The 16,031-nt window shown below is 33.7% G+C and overlaps 3 protein-coding genes across 9 annotated transcripts in view; 2 read left to right on the top strand and 1 right to left on the bottom strand.

The window, feature by feature from the left end:
- Positions 1-16,031, bottom strand: part of LOC106069203 (phospholipase A and acyltransferase 4-like) — a 410,743-nt gene that overhangs the window by 264,170 nt on the left and 130,542 nt on the right. The window lies entirely within an intron of this gene.
- LOC106057891 (toll-like receptor 8) overlaps positions 1-16,031 on the top strand; it is a 130,408-nt gene that overhangs the window by 107,701 nt on the left and 6,676 nt on the right. The window contains exons 1-3 of one of the 6 annotated variants that reach the window (XM_056009436.1): positions 8,248-8,952; positions 9,060-9,103; positions 10,960-11,436. The exons of 1 other annotated variant lie outside the window; for it this stretch is intronic. In XM_056009436.1, coding sequence (XP_055865411.1) covers positions 11,409-11,436 — 28 coding nt within the window. In that variant the 5' untranslated portion in view covers positions 8,248-8,952; positions 9,060-9,103; positions 10,960-11,408. 4 more of the 6 variants (XM_056009435.1, XM_056009438.1, XM_056009434.1 and 1 more) reach the window with 4 other exon arrangements.
- Positions 537-8,102, top strand: LOC106057890 (toll-like receptor 4). Of its 2 annotated transcripts, XM_056009432.1 has the most exons (3): positions 881-999; positions 1,142-1,371; positions 5,240-8,102. In XM_056009432.1, the coding sequence occupies exon 3, from the start codon at positions 5,272-5,274 to the stop codon at positions 7,810-7,812; it is 2,541 nt and encodes an 846-aa protein (XP_055865407.1). In that variant the 5' UTR covers positions 881-999; positions 1,142-1,371; positions 5,240-5,271; the 3' UTR covers positions 7,813-8,102. The 2 variants fall into 2 exon arrangements, with proteins under 2 accessions (XP_055865406.1, XP_055865407.1); XM_056009431.1 differs by lacking the exon at positions 1,142-1,371 and having other exon boundaries at positions 537-999.

Raw genomic sequence — 16,031 nt, 5'->3', positions numbered from 1 at the left:
TGTTATAAAAGTAAAGTTTCCCATTTAGTCCTTGTGGTCTATAAGACAGTGACGTAAAAGTCATATCCTTCTACGGTTAACAAGGGCGTCATGTGACCTGCACAAAGACCAACCAATTAAACCTTTCCACAACAAATGTCAGGTACCCATTAGAGCTGAATGGACGCAAAGGCGCCCAGAGATCCGACATTAAAAATGCAAGCCTTCTCCTGGATTCGAACCCGGGAACCTTGGTTCGAAAGCCAAACTCTTTACTGCTAGCCATCGCGTCTCAGTTGATTTAAGATTTGTATAAAAAAAAAAGTTATATTTTCTCACATATTTTCGAAAAAAAAAAACTGAATGTGTGTCGCAGTAGAACACAATGTATTCAAACAAACCTCTTTGTCCTATTTTTAAAAAACTTAGAAAGAGTAAACTGAATACAAAAGTAGAACTAGTGGTCATAGATATTCCACTTCAGTAGGAGACCATCTGTCTAGTTTTCAAGTGTACACATAATGTTTCTCTTTACTCTATAACCCTACACCCTATATCATTAGCCTGACAGGTTTTAAATTCTCAAGTTCTTTTTTTTTCCAAAAAAAAAAACGCAGTTATTTCGCTTTTATTCACATTGTTTCTATGTAATAGCAAAATCTAACAGTCGCCGGTCTAATTCAAGCGTTCAACAATTAAAGTCATTGTTCAACTTCCAAGACTGACTATCTATTTTATATACATTTATATTGTATTAAACATTCTTCTTATAACGTTGTGTACACGACCATGTAAAAACAAAAGTGTATCAGTTTAAATATAAATCTCTTTGTAAAATAATCATGTTTTGGTAAGAACAAATATTCGTTATGATGAGGAAAGTATCACTTCTTAGTGTCATGGTGTGTGGCCTACTACAATGTGGATGTGTTTATTTTCAAAGTGGTTCATTAGAAGACCGACATGATGATGTAGTGAAGGACTCTGAGAGCACTGATCATGTTCTGAAAAGGAAGAAAGGTTTGAAATTGTTTTGTGTTGAAAATATTCATGATAGTTGTTACCACTTTAACATACTTTTAAAACTTATAATGTATGCTTAAAAAAATGTCAAGAAGGAAGCACACATACTTTTAGACAATTGAGTTTGTATTTTTACAAGTCGACACCCAGGCCGGCAAGTAGGAAAAATGAAACCAGAGCTGGTTTGGCCCCATTGTAAGACAAGACTGACTGTATAAAAGTCATTCGTCAAGGTACAGTGGAGGGAGCATGAAGAAACAGACGTCTAAAGAAAAGCTTTCTCTCTTAATATCCTGCTAAGAACAGCTGCTGACTGGGAAAGTGGCGGGATTTTGTTACACGAATTCTCACAGCAATCCTAAGACGAAGGTAAGGGAGAGAGAATAATGGTGTTGAAAATAGTGTACTAACGACATTGCTAAAGTTATTGGTCTTGTCTTAAAGCTTATCGGTTTAAGGCTTCACTTATGTGGAAGCCGTGGTGTTCTATATTCCATACATTATTGTTGTCTTGAGTAAATCTGATGTGTGTAAATCTCAAATTTGGTTAATTAGATCTTGCATATTCTGGGTCTCACATGAACACAACAAAATACCGTATTAAAAATAAAATGAAAACAAAAAACAACAACAACAACAACTGTTCATGACATTCTCTTTTGTTGACATCACTTGGATGTTACGTTAGAATTGAAAACTATTATACTCAAGCCCAAACCTTCAACAAGACTGCAGTGTAAGGTAGTGGATAGGGTTCGGGCCTGGGGCCATCGAGAGAGCTTACCGTCCTGCCAGGAGTCCATTTTTTTTTATTAACACTTTAATTAAATAAATCCAAGAATAATAAACAGGGCCGGTCCTACAGATTGCGGGGCCCTATGCGAAACGGATTGCGCGGGGCCAATTTTGAGTTGTGATAAGGATAATAAGTAAAAATTAAGATTTTATATTAGATAATAAATTCGTCTTTGCATTTTATTCATGCTTTACTAAGTAAAAAATCACTGGCAAATTTTCTTTACGAGCCATCTACAGTAGGTAGTAGTTTTAAAAAAAAAATCGATGAACATTCAGATCTGCTTTATAGATTTACAATCGACTAGCAAAATATCGCTTTTATATTTTTATGAGGTCGAGATAGATTTAGATCTATATTTGTTTGGTAGTGACTATTAAAATAAATTAGGAATTTAAACTTCTTGTTTTGGTTAAAATTGGCCTTATTATTACATTTTAATTAAATGAAAGCTGACAATGCCATTTTTTTTTTTACTTTTTCTGCTAGTTGGATTGGCGTTTTCCATAATGAATGACACCCAGAAATGACAATTTGGTCTGTTTTTAATGAGATTTTCATAATTTTTCAGAAAAATTTAATAATTTCAGGAGATTTTCATGACTTTTTCGTATATTTTACAATTTTAGGAGAATTCCAGAAACCCTTTTATATTAAGTTAAAGTGGTTTATTTTAATAATTTACACCTAGAATTCGCGCGGGGCTTATGAAAGTGCGGGACCCACTGCGGCCGCATAGGTTGCAGTGGCCTAACACCGGCCGTGATAATAATTATATCTTTGAATCAAAATATAAAAATCATATAAAACAGAGGTAGTGGCATCACTAGGGGTTGCATTTTGTGCGTGACGCACCTTTTGACACCCACAAGGGGTAACACCCAAATAAAAAAAAAAAAGCACTTTGTCTAAACAGGAAACCTTCGAGCATAAAATACATAACTATATCTATAGAACCAAATATGAATATGCACGTTTAAAATATAGATATAGACCTATATACATATAAACTAATATAATATTATTTACTTTAAAAAAAAAAACATACGTAAAGCGCTTACAAAGGAAGAGGATGTTTTTTTTTAGTGCACCTATTCAGTTGTATCATTACTCATTTCAAATCCTAGGGGTCCGCAGACCACAGTTTAAGACATACTGTCTGACCTGACCGAGGGTGCATGTAACATTTCTGGTAGAGTTTGGTTTATCTAATCAACATTTGTGGTAGGTTTGAAATTGTTTTCTGTTGAAAATATTTACGATAATCTTTACCATTTTAACATACTTTAAAAAAATTAATATCGGTCTACAACTCATGTTTAAAAAGGATATCCAATGTTACAATTTAAGAAAATAATAATTTTGGTAGAGTTGGTGTATCTAGTAAACATTTTTGGTAGAGTTAGTGTATGTAGTGAACATTTTTGGTAGAGTTGGTGTATCTAGTAAACATTTTTGGTAGAGCTAGTGTATCTAGTAAACATTTTTGGTAGAGTTGGTGTATCTAGTAAACATTTTTGGTAGAGTTGGTGTATGTAGTGAACATTTTTGGTAGAGTTGGTGTATATAGTAAACATTTTTGGTAGAGTTGGTGTATATAGTAAACATTTTTGGTAGAGTTGGTGTATCTAGTAAACATTTTTGGTAGAGTTGGTGTATCTAGTAAACATTTTTGGTAGAGTTGGTGTATATAGTAAACATTTTTGGTAGAGTTGGTGTATCTAGTTAACATTTTTGGTAGAGTTGGTGTATATAGTAAACATTTTTGGTAGAGTTGGTGTATCTAGTAAACATTTTTGGTAGAGTTGGTGTATCTAATAAACATTTTTGGTAGAGTTGGTGTATCTAGTTAACATTTTTGGTAGAGTTGGTGTATATAGTAAACATTTTTGGTAGAGTTGGTGTATCTAGTAAACATTTTTGGTAGAGTTGGTGTATCTAGTAAACATTTTTGGTAGAGTTAGTGTATGTAGTGAACATTTTTGGTAGAGTTGGTGTATCTAGTAAACATTTTTGGTAGAGTTAGTGTATCTAGTAAACATTTTTGGTAGAGTTGGTGTATCTAGTAAACATTTTTGGTAGAGTTGGTGTATGTAGTGAACATTTTTGGTAGAGTTGGTGTATAAAGTAAACATTTTTGGTAGAGTTAGTGTATGTAGTGAACAATTTTGGTAGAGTTGGTGTATCTAGTAAACATTTTTGGTAGAGTTAGTGTATCTAGTAAACATTTTTGGTAGAGTTGGTGTATCTAGTAAACATTTTTGGTAGAGTTGGTGTATCTAGTAAACATTTTTGGTAGAGTTGGTGTATCTAGTAAACATTTTTGGTAGAGTTGGTGTATCTAGTAAACATTTTTGGTAGAGTTGGTGTATCTAGTAAACATTTTTGGTAGAGTTGGTGTATATAGTAAACATTTTTGGTAGAGTTGGTGTATCTAGTTAACATTTTTGGTAGAGTTGGTGTATATAGTAAACATTTTTGGTAGAGTTGGTGTATCTAGTAAACATTTTTGGTAGAGTTGGTGAATCTAATAAACATTTTTGGTAGAGTTGGTGTATCTAGTAAACATTTTTGGTAGAGTTGATGTATCTAGTAAACATTTTTGGTAGAGTTGGTGTATGTAGTGAATATTTTTGGTAGAGTTAGTGTATGTAGTGAACATTTTTGGTAGAGTTGATGTATCTAGTAAACATTTTTGGTAGAGTTGGTGTATCTAGTAAACATTTTTGGTAGAGTTGGTGTATCTAATAAACATTTTTGGTAGAGTTGGTGTATCTAGTAAACATTTTTGGTAGAGTTGATGTATCTAGTAAACATTTTTGGTAGAGTTGGTGTATGTAGTGAACATTTTTGGTAGAGTTGATGTATCTAGTAAACATTTTTGGTAGAGTTGGTGTATCTAGTAAACATTTTTGGTAGAGTTCGTGTGTCTAGTAAACATTTTTTGAAACAATTGTTGAGTGATTAGCGTCTTGTCATCAACATTAAATAATTGTTGACGATTTCAGCTTGATCCAAAAAATGGAAATCATGAGGTAAAACATTTAAATAATCCATCCAGACAGACAGACAGACGAAATGAGTTACTATAAGTTGAAAAAAAAATGATTTTGTTTATCCAAGTTTCAGTATTGCAGATAGCGACGCGTTAATAACACGAAAGGCGTGTGTTCGATTCCCATACTAAGACTAAGGGATAGGTAAAGTGAAGTGAATGGTATAGTTTATACATTCTAGTGAGATGCACAAGACGTATAAAGCTGATGATGATGATGACAAATGCCAAACATGTGACCGACAATGTGTGTTGAGTTTTGGTTTCCTTCGTTACATGAAGGAAAATATCGTTTCTTTAGACTTACAATACCGTAGAACAGAATTTACGACCTTAAGACATATATAAATATTCAATAACAATAGAACTAAACTTGTTTTTTACAGGTATAGAGCATGAAGAGAAACAAAAGGACAGAATGAAAATAACAAGAAGGGAATTGTCAGTTTACTTTGACTCCCCGTGTGTTCAATTGAATCGTACGGTTGATTGTTCAGGGCTTAATTTAGATCATATCAACTCATCCTGGTTTCCGAATCGCACGGAGATTATCTTTTTCAACAGTAATTTTCTGTATAAATTGGAAAATGAAACGTTTTCGCACTTGATTCGTCTGAAACATTTGGATTTGTCTGACAATCATATATCAACTTTTGATCTGCTCGCCTTTGAGGGCTTACTCAACTTGAAATATCTAAGTCTAAGCTATAATAAAATAAATTTCGCTAAGGTTTCGGTTAACATTTTCAAGCCGTTAAAATCTCTAGAGCATTTGGGTCTGTGGTTTCAACAAGATCAAAGATATGATATTCCCTACGCGATGTTACAGCCACTTACACGGTTACGGAACCTGAGTATCAGCACTGTACAAAGTAGTCTCTACTTGGGACCTGAGTTTTTAAACTTACAAAATTTAACAGTTTTGAAGATCACCGGAAGTACTCGAAATATCACGAACAGATCGTTTGAGAACATTGAAGGATTGGAAACCTTGGTTTTACAGGACTTGACGTTTATAAACTTTATAGATGTGGATGCGTTTGTACATTTAAAACATCTTACAAGCCTAATTTTAAGAAGGGTTTTCTTAGACTTGAAAAATGTCCTGCCGATCTTGTGGCCTTTTAGAGGGAGATCTATGAAAGAGATTTATGCTCGAATTGTCACAACGCAAATATCAGTTCCCAATCCTTGGAAAAATGGTTTTCTCGCTAGAAAGGATATAATGTATTTAACAGACATTTGTGTAGAATCTGTTACAATTTTCTACTGTAATATTTATTATATAACAGCAGACGCAATAGGTACTGCGACTACGTGGCATCGTTGCCTTCGTGTGATTGTCTTAACTGAAAACCCTCTGATTGGAAGTTATATTGCTTTATACTCTCTTAGCATTCTCCAGAACATAGCCACTGTTGTTGTGAATAAAGCTTTGAGATCTTGTGAAACATTTTCTCAGTTTCCGAGTCCGGGTTTAAGTAGAAAATATTTCTTTGAAGAAATGTACCAAAATAACAATTTGTATGATGGTACACTTTTAAATAGCGAAGACTCTGTTGTTGTCTCCAACAGATTATCTCAAGAGATACAAATGTTACCTAATAAAACGTTACGGATATTAAATAGTACATTGTATATACATGTCTCTGAATCCTTATTAAGCTGGGAGTCACAAAATTTAATACCAGAAGCGTCATTGAGTATTGATATAACAATTCAAGGAGCTAATAACCTACAATACATTGATATATCAGGTAGCGGATATCACACATTCTCTGGTAAACTTCAAGGACTCTCGTCTTTAAGAACCGCGATAGTGTCAGGAAATAATCTAAAAGAGTTCTCAGAGTCTTTCTTAGATGGCTTTCTTGGTTTGGAAAACTTGGCTGCTTCTAAATGCCAGCTAGATAAGGATTTTTTCGCTATGAAAAGTAATCGAATCTTTCAGAATACTAGAAAATTAAAAGAACTTGACATCTCCGAGAATTCTCTAAATGCATTAAGTCCCGGAACATTTTCTACAAATGTAGATTTAGGATATTTAAGTTTGTCAGGCAATATGTTCAATGATATTCCATTTGATTTAAAAGTTACACCAAATCTTAAAACCTTAGACCTTAGTAACAACGCTATCACTACTTTTACTTATGAAACTACACACGACCTGGATATGTTGTATTCAAAGAATGGACAAATGAAACTCAAGTTGAACGGAAACATCCTCTCTTGTGGCTGTCGTGATCTGCATTTTCTTCATTGGCTTAATCAAACTCTTCTAAGCTTAGACAACAACAGAAATTACACTTGCATAAACAAGGATGGTGTTAGAACAAACACCTTGGAGTTTTCAGATCTAGAATCTCTTTGGAGAGAATGCTGGGGTGAGGTCTTCTTCTACATAGCCATAATTATATTATGTGTTTATATTATTGGAGTAGTCCTAACATTTCTGATAGATAAGAACAAACACTTTCTTGTTTCATATTTCTTACAACTTCTCGGCGATTTCAAACTTCACACCAGATTTGATTACAAGACTGATGTTTATATTGGCTATTCTGATGAGGACTATCGATTTCCTTGCATTGAACTACGCGAGTATCTGGAAAGAAATTTGAAATTGAGCACTTTTATAATAGACAGAGATCTTTTGGCGTCTACAGATAAAGCAAGCGGTATTTTGGATGCCATGAACTCCTGTTGGAGGATTTTGCTTGTGTGTAGTGAAAGTTTCCTAAAGAATGAAGACTGGTCAATGTTTACCATGAGGTCAGCAATGTACGCGCAAAGCCCGGCTAATCCTACAAGAATCGTTATAGTAGTACATATGAGTTGTCTCGCCATGTTGCCAAGGGAACTGTTAAGTGTTGTTCACGATGAAAATATCCTGGTTCTCACGAAATGGACAGTTAACTACACTCTAAGTGAAAAGTTGAGAACACGTCTGATGGCTTAAAGTTTTTCTCGAGTAGCCAGGTGAAACTGTAATATAAAATACCAAAATCAAGTATATTGTACTTTTAGTGTCCTACAATAAACCATAAAAAACAGCAATTTTTTGTACATATTTGCTATTATGACATAACGAAGCACTTTCGAAAGCCGAGATAAACAGTATATAGAGGGATTTGACCGATACGCTGGTCAGAGACTTATCCCGTACGGGGGGGAAGACCGTATATCAAAACAATTTCATTTTGGTGAGCTGATAGGTGGTCGGTTTAACCAAGGTTCCCGACATTTTTTCTTTTAAATTAAAGACCAACTAAGAAGTCAGCTTGCTTTAACTGAAATTAAAGAAAGCATCTAAATGCAGGAGGTTTCCGGACGAGGCAAATGGAGATCAATTACAAAGACTGTGGATACATCTTCGAGAATAAAAAGAAAATGTACTGACGAGGACAGGCGTAGAACGCAGAAAGAAAACTTTAACTGACCAGCGGCGTACAACGGCTACGTCTGTGCTGAATGTGTCAAATATATAGATTACAGCTAGGAGTGCGTAGCCATGTGAAACCCTGCACTCCTCTTTTTCTTCGAAGACTCGAAGACAAACCTTAGTATTATTGCAAACATCAATTCTAATTGAGGAGATAGTTAAGTGACTGACATTTTTTCGTGCATTTAAAAATCAACATTTTTTTTTAGCTAGAGAATGGTTTGAATATTTACATGTCTTAATATTCATGTGTGTTACCGCTTATTTCTGCGTGATTGAATAGGCGTATGTATGGTGAGAGCCATTGAATAGAAGTGATGTATTTGATGTAAACATTTCACATTTTACGTTTGATAGAAAATAGTATGAATGTATTTCTTTTGTTTCTATAGCTATGATGTATTTTAAATGCATAAATTGTAACAACTAATTCTTCAGGGATAATAAAGATTATTATTATGTTAGAAACGAGTGGGTATTCATTCTCTGGCGCTGCCAGGGTCGAGTTTTTAAAGAGAAATACAATTCATTTTAGTCCCTTTACCATGTTTCTCTAAGAAATTTACAGGTGATGTGGCAGGTCTGCAGCAGTACCGCCCTCTGACAGGCAACTAGAATGTTCCTAGGAATCTTAATAGCCCTGAAGGTACCTGTGAGGTCAGTGGTTGATATTACAATGGGGTATATTGTTATTTTTGGTAACTTCCATAAACGCCTAATCAAAATGCCTAGGTTCCAAAATCTTCGTTGTTTTTCCATTTCAGTTTTTCTTAAATTATGAGACAGTGGTACGGCGACGTCAATAATGGTAACGTTATTTTTTTTTAATCAATTGTATTATTATTAAACTGTTTCGTGTGAGCCAAATTCTGTGTCTTCATATTTTTGGCATAAGATTTATATTTCCAATGTTATAAAAAAAAAAATGTTATTTTGATTCAAGGTTTTTGAGATTTCTTTTGACATTTATGAGGTAAAGGGAATTTGTGTGTAAAACTGCATATGGATAATGAGGCAGCTGATAAGATACTTTGATAAATCAGTGACTGGTATTCGGTCAATATTTAGTAGACTTAAAAATAAAAATAAAATTGGTACGCAGTTTAAATTTAATTTAGGAAAGAGTATTTGTGATTAAGAAGGTAGATAATTCAGTTTTTTTTTTAAATAGTCTTTTGTAGTTAAAACTATATTGGGCTTTTTCGTGTTTGTAGTGTGTAAAGGTTTTACATAAAACTGTATTTATAGTTTGATGTCCTCACCAGGTGATGCCCCAAGCGGCCTGCCCCACCCTCACATAGTTAACTGTATATACACTCCTAAATCAGTATTTGAAATAATGTTGGGATCTTCTGGATTTAACGCCACACCGGAATAGTTAGTGCTGGTAAAAATTAGCATTTAGTAACATTATTATTTTTTTTCTTTTTATTGGTGGTGGCATTTGAGGTGCAAAACACAAGGTTACACTTCCCTTCAGGTAGCCAATTTAAAAATCTCCGATTTTGAAGTTAAATCTACCACGACCTCCCACCACCTAAACAACTAAAGCAAAATGACAGCAATTGACTGTTGTCGTGAGGGGGGAGTAGAATTTAAAACATTCTCTCCAATAAAAAAAAAAATCGCGTAAAATAGAGTAAAGCTACAGTCCAACTTATTTCATGAGCCAGATCAGGCAAGTTTAAGGTTGAATTCCACACATAAAAAAGTAACGCAAAACTACGATTGGCTACTTTAATGAATGTGACTTGCTACCTGAGATTCTATTAGACCTTTGTTGTAGCTGAGTTTTTAATGTTTTGAGTTTTGAAAATGACATTTGCGTATTTTCAGTATAAAGGTCAAGAAGCGATGTTTACGTTCGCCTGATGTTATCTGTTGTTTCATAACCCTTGTCAATTGTACTGCTATCCTCTTTTAGTGGGGCTAGTACTCTGGAGGTTCACCCTTGTCAATTGTACTGCTATCCTCTTTTAGTGGGGCTAGTACTCTGGAGGTTCACCCTTGTCAATTGTACTGCTATCCTCTTTTAGTGGGGCTAGTACTCTGGAGGTTTAAAACTAGTTTGTAACTGTGGCATTGTGAAGCTATGTATCAGCTTTAAGACTGATCTTATAATAAACGAAATATGTACCTCGTTACGGGTTGATGTTCTTGTTCCTGAAGAAGTAGAGACTCTAGTTATGTATTGTTATGGCGCAAGTAGAAATTATTTTAGTTTCGTAAATAGGGGAAGTTTTACTAAATTTTGAGAAAGAATAGCTAACTATATACAGATGTAAACAGACTACTCTTGATGTCTTTAGAGAGAGAGAAGCTTTTTATGAACGTAGAGATTTAGCTTGACGACATTCGACGGCTCTTTTTGTTATTATTAAAGTTCTTGTTCGACATTCACTTTCAGCTTCGATTAACTTATATAGTTGGCCTTTCGCCTGTGTTATTGAATTTTGTGTTTGAGTATTGCATACGTTTGAATTTGCTACATACTACACAGTGCTGAAGAGCCCAACAAGATATATCACCAAAAGAAAACAAATCTTGGATTATGATTGGATGATGCTGTCACCTGTTTATTTGTTATTTGTTTAGCATTAAAAGTTGATTTTTTTCTCTACGTAATTCAGTATTTAAAAAAAAAATTTAAATGTTTATTCTTAGCTTAGCCCTCGATACCATAGTCAGACATTTGCGCTCCCTGGTCATGGCCACATTTTTATATGCTGGTGACTCTTGGACGCTGACTACAGAGCTAGAGAGGAGGATCCTAGCAATGGAATTGAGATGCTACAAAAGGATCCTAGATATAACATTTAAAGACCGCATCACAAACCAAGAGATTAGAGACAAGGTTACTGCAGCGATTGGACCCCATGATGACCTGCTAACTATTGTAAAGAAACGCAATCTTAAAATATATGGCCATATTACAAGATTCATGGGGCTTGAAATGACCTTCCTTCAGGGAACATTATCAGGAAAAAGAAGAAGAGGCAGACAGAAAGCGATGGAAAGACAACATAAAAGAATGGTCGTGCCTACCATTGATAGAGATAGTAAACAATTGAAAAGACAGGGAATAATGGAGAAAGAAGGTCGACAAATCTTGCATGGTGCCCCAACGGTCGAACAGGAAAGGTAAAGGTAAAAAGTTTATATTATGTAAATAGATATTTAATGTTTTAAGTATTAAAGTAAGTAATTTGCTGTCATTGCGGATTCCATTTTCCAATGCCAGCACAGAAAAAGGAGCACTTGTCTGAATTTTTTTCCAAGCATGTGGATTAATAAGATGTGTGTCATTATCTTTCTATCTGTATAATTAATTTATTACTGTATCCGATATTCCGGTCTTTTGGTCACATCAGCTGCGGGAGAAGGGGAAATCTGCTTTGTGGGCGACATCGTTCCCACAATAACGGAATAATATATATATATATAAGTTCCCCTTTCAGACCTTGCAATCTATAGGGCAAATGATGTAAAATTCATCTGTTTCTTAGTGTAGCCAGCACAGCGGGTACCCATTAGAGCTGGGCGGACTCAGAGGCGCCCAAAAATTCATAAATTAAAAATCCCAGTCTTCACCAGGATTCGAACCAGGGACCCTCGGTTCGATAGACAAACGTTTTACCACTCAGCCTTGAGTAAAATTGCATCGATTATGTTACATCAATTGAGACCAATATATAGGAATCGGTAATGTTTTAAATATATTTCTATTTATTGATTTCACACTTACATTATATTAAGTGCTTTATGGTCTAAATCACTTTTTTTAGACTGATTGGGGGGGGGGGGGAGAGGGAGATCTGAGAGACGTCTTCCGTGCTGACTTTTCAAATGCAATTTTAAAAAAAAATCCTCGAGTGTGAATTCTAAAATTAGACTCCACTTGTTGGACACTTAGCTATTCAAGTACTTATAAAAATGGATTTAATAGTCTATTGCTAGTTTACAATTTTCAGCGTATGTTCTAGTTCTAATTATCTACACAATGCATATCTCCCCTTAGCTTAATTCTTTTTCTAAAAAAAAAAATTAGTTAGTTACTACTAATTGCTTTACTAATTGGTTAGTCTTTAAAAAAAAATGCATGTGTTGTCTTCGACAATAAATAATTGGGCAATGTCTCAACTAGATTCGAGAATGGCAAGTTACAGAAATTACATGCAAAAGGTTTCACCATGTCAGGCATACAGACGGAGTGAGTTAATATAAGCAAGAAGAATAAACGGGTTACATTTTAGAAGCCAAAATATGGACTATGAAAGCAAAAAAGGGTAGGATAGATGTTAGGTGCGCATTATAGTGTGAATGTGGAATGGTGCGAATGTGGAATGGTGCGAATGCGTGTTGAAACGAGAGAGATGGGGGTAACACAAAATCGATGAATATAAAGTAAATAGTGTTTACAGTGTTAGTTATTTAAACTACGATTAAATTATTAAAAAAAAACTATAATTGTGACGTCTCGCGTTTATTTATTGCTGAAAGAACTGTCAGTCTGTCTGTCTGGTGCATCTTTTGAACACGTTATTTTTCCCACACCTTATCTCGGATCAAGTTGAAACTTTGCACAATTATTTCTTGTGACTGACATAACAAGAATCAATTTTTAAAAAATGTTAATTAACTATCTACCATCATAATGAGTTCACATCGAAAGATAGATAGATCAATAGACGGGCGGACAGACGTACAGACAAGCAACACAAAACTAATAGCGTCTTTTCTCCTTTCGGGGGCCGCTAAATATATATATATATATATATATATATATATATATATATAATTAAGGTAAATAATATTTAATAAAGAGATTAATATTTTTCCACTGTGTTAATCTTTGGACGAGACTCTAACAATGAAGTTATATATGTTCAAATTTGAAACGTGTATTTTAAGGACTTACTACCCCTCAGATTATTTTGTTAATAAAAAGTGTAATGAAATAAAAAGTTAATTCTTCTTTAATAATTAATTGTAAAAACATAACGGTTCACTTTCGAATGACAGAAAGTAGCATCAGAATTGGGCGAAATTTAAAATATCATATTTACAAGTTTCCGAGATCTGAGAATGACATACATATGAAAGTATGGACGAACGGAAGACAGACAGACTTCTCAAAACTATAAACCAGTTTTCCTATTTCTAGGTTCGCTCATAAAACAACAAACTAGAAAACAAACAAACAAACAAACAAAAAAATGATTAACTGATTCATTGCTTGCGAATTATTATGATCGAATCAATCGCGTTTTCCTAAATGAACAAAAACCTGCAGGGTGGCTAGAGTTACTAAAGCTAACGTAACTTTTAAAATATGTTTTATTATATTTTAACATCATTAGAGCTAGAGAAGTTACTCCCACTGAAAGAGTTAATTGTAACCAATGTCCCACTTAAACATATCTTAGTCCATTGTTCAAGTGTGCATCTGTTTCCTGCTGATCTACATGTATAGATTTAAACCGTTGACGAAATCTCATTGGCTTTACAATATTTAAAACTCCCATATTACTTTCTTGAAACAAATAACGCTTTGTTTATTTTACTTCCTTTGTTTCCCTGTAGTTTCTGTGTACAACAAAAACATTCTACACTTGTGGTTGAAACACTAAACAAACAAACAAAAAAATCAAATTTTGAAGACTAGAAGATTTTTGTGTGTGTAAATAGACTGATTATACGTTTCGTATACCCATCAGAACGTGCTGTACCAGACCATGTAGACTTACAATGAAAATGACATTGATGGTAAATATAAATCTTTGTTAATAATAGCCCACTCTTTAAGGGAACAGGATAGCCACTACAATGATCTATACGTTAAGACTACTTGCAGTTCTTTTGTGTGCGATACTACAATGTAGATGTACGTTTTTCAAACGTGGTTTCGTACGGTATGGACATAATGATGAAATAACGGATTCTGAAAGTGATAAATATTTTCTGAAATGGAAAGATGGTTTGTATTTCTTTTAAATTAAAAAAAAGAGGAATTATAATTTATCATATTAATAAGTAAATTTTTTCAGAGGTAAAAAAATTTATATTTTTATAATATAATCCTAGATTTACTTAAATATATGATTCCATACATTACCGATAAGTCCAAATTCGTATTTAGAAAAATGTGTTTTCCAAGCGTTAATCTCTTTCACATAGATGTCATGGTTCTTTGATCAAATCTAGATTCTGTGTTTGAAATTAATATACAACAAAACTTAGTAATGTATAAAGCTCAGAACACTTATCTAAAATAACTGCTAAAAAGAATGTTCTTCTAATTTAAGTCACAACACTTCTAGCAGTATATAAAATTAACGAGAAGGCATTAATGAATTGTGTCACACGTCTTCACGACTTGGCTAATTTACACTAATATTTGTTTTCCAATATATATGTATATGTGCTGTTTTTCCAGGATACGATGAATTATTGCCACAGACTGATACATTAATTTATCATTGTTAGCATTTATGGTAATTAATCCACAAAGAGGTAACCTCGAAATTCGTTATTTTAAGCAGAATCCAATTGATTTGTTAACAAATATCTGCAGATTTTATAATAAGAATAATGCTTGTTTTCGAGTCCGAAAATTAATGAGGAATGCAGTATTTCTCGATGGTAAGCAGACCCAACTGTGACCTATATATTTTGCTATACTAAGGCAAGCATAACCATTGTCTGCCAGTGGTCGATTAAGATTTTCTTTTGCCGTCTTCTGTATATACTACATCTGCAGATAAAGAAAAACTTTGCCGAGTTTATTAGCATATTAGCTTTCACGACTAGATTGACACTTACGTAGGACTGTTTCTAATCAACTGTCAATTAATTCAAGATATTTCCAATTATTTCTAACTTTTACGCATCACCCAAATAAACTCTTACGATGGAAACACCCGAAGCAGAAAACGACTGAAAATTCTGCATTATAACAAATGCCAAACTAGTAGAAATGCATGTATGTCAAAGATAAATGTGCTTGTAGGCAGGGCCGGTCATACAGATTGCAGAGCCCTATGCGAAACGGATTGCACGGGTTCTAGTCTGGGTAGAGATAAGGATAATAAGTGAAAATTAAGATTTAAAAAAAAATATATTCGTCTTTGAATTTTAATCGTACTTTACTAAGTGCAAAATTACGATCAAATTAACTTTACGGGACATCTACAATAGAAGGTAGATTTTTAACCTAAAGCCGATAAACATTCAGATCTGCCTTTTAAATTACTATCAACTAAAAATATATCGTTTTTTTTTTTTAGATCGAGATAGATTTAGATCTATATTTAAACGCCATTAACTATTACACTAAATTAAGTATAGAAACTTACTGGTTTGGTTAAAATTCGCCCTATTATTTTTATTAAAAGAAAGCCGTTTTTTATAATCATGAGTAGAATTGGCGTTTTCGATATTAAATGAAACCCCAAAATTACAATATGTCTATTATTCAGAACATGTTTTGAGTTTTCAGGATATTTAATTATTTCAGGAGATTTTCATTACTTTTTTTTTTTCGTATATTTTGCAATTTCATGAGATTTCCAGGAGCACCTGAAAAATCAATAGACAGCGGAAACCCTGTTATAAGTTAAAATGGTTTAATTTAATATTTACAACTAGAGTTAGCGCGGGGCCTATGAAAATGCTGGGCCCACTGCGGCTGAATAGGTTGCAGTGCCCTAAGGCTGGCTTTGCTTATAGGTAAAATA

The sequence above is a fragment of the Biomphalaria glabrata genome, chromosome 14 (assembly GCF_947242115.1).
Source record: "Biomphalaria glabrata chromosome 14, xgBioGlab47.1, whole genome shotgun sequence".
In the NCBI taxonomy this organism is placed as follows: Eukaryota; Metazoa; Mollusca; class Gastropoda; family Planorbidae; genus Biomphalaria; species Biomphalaria glabrata.
The sequence above is the reverse complement of the archived record's forward strand: the minus strand, read 5'-3'. Positions and strand labels throughout refer to the sequence as shown.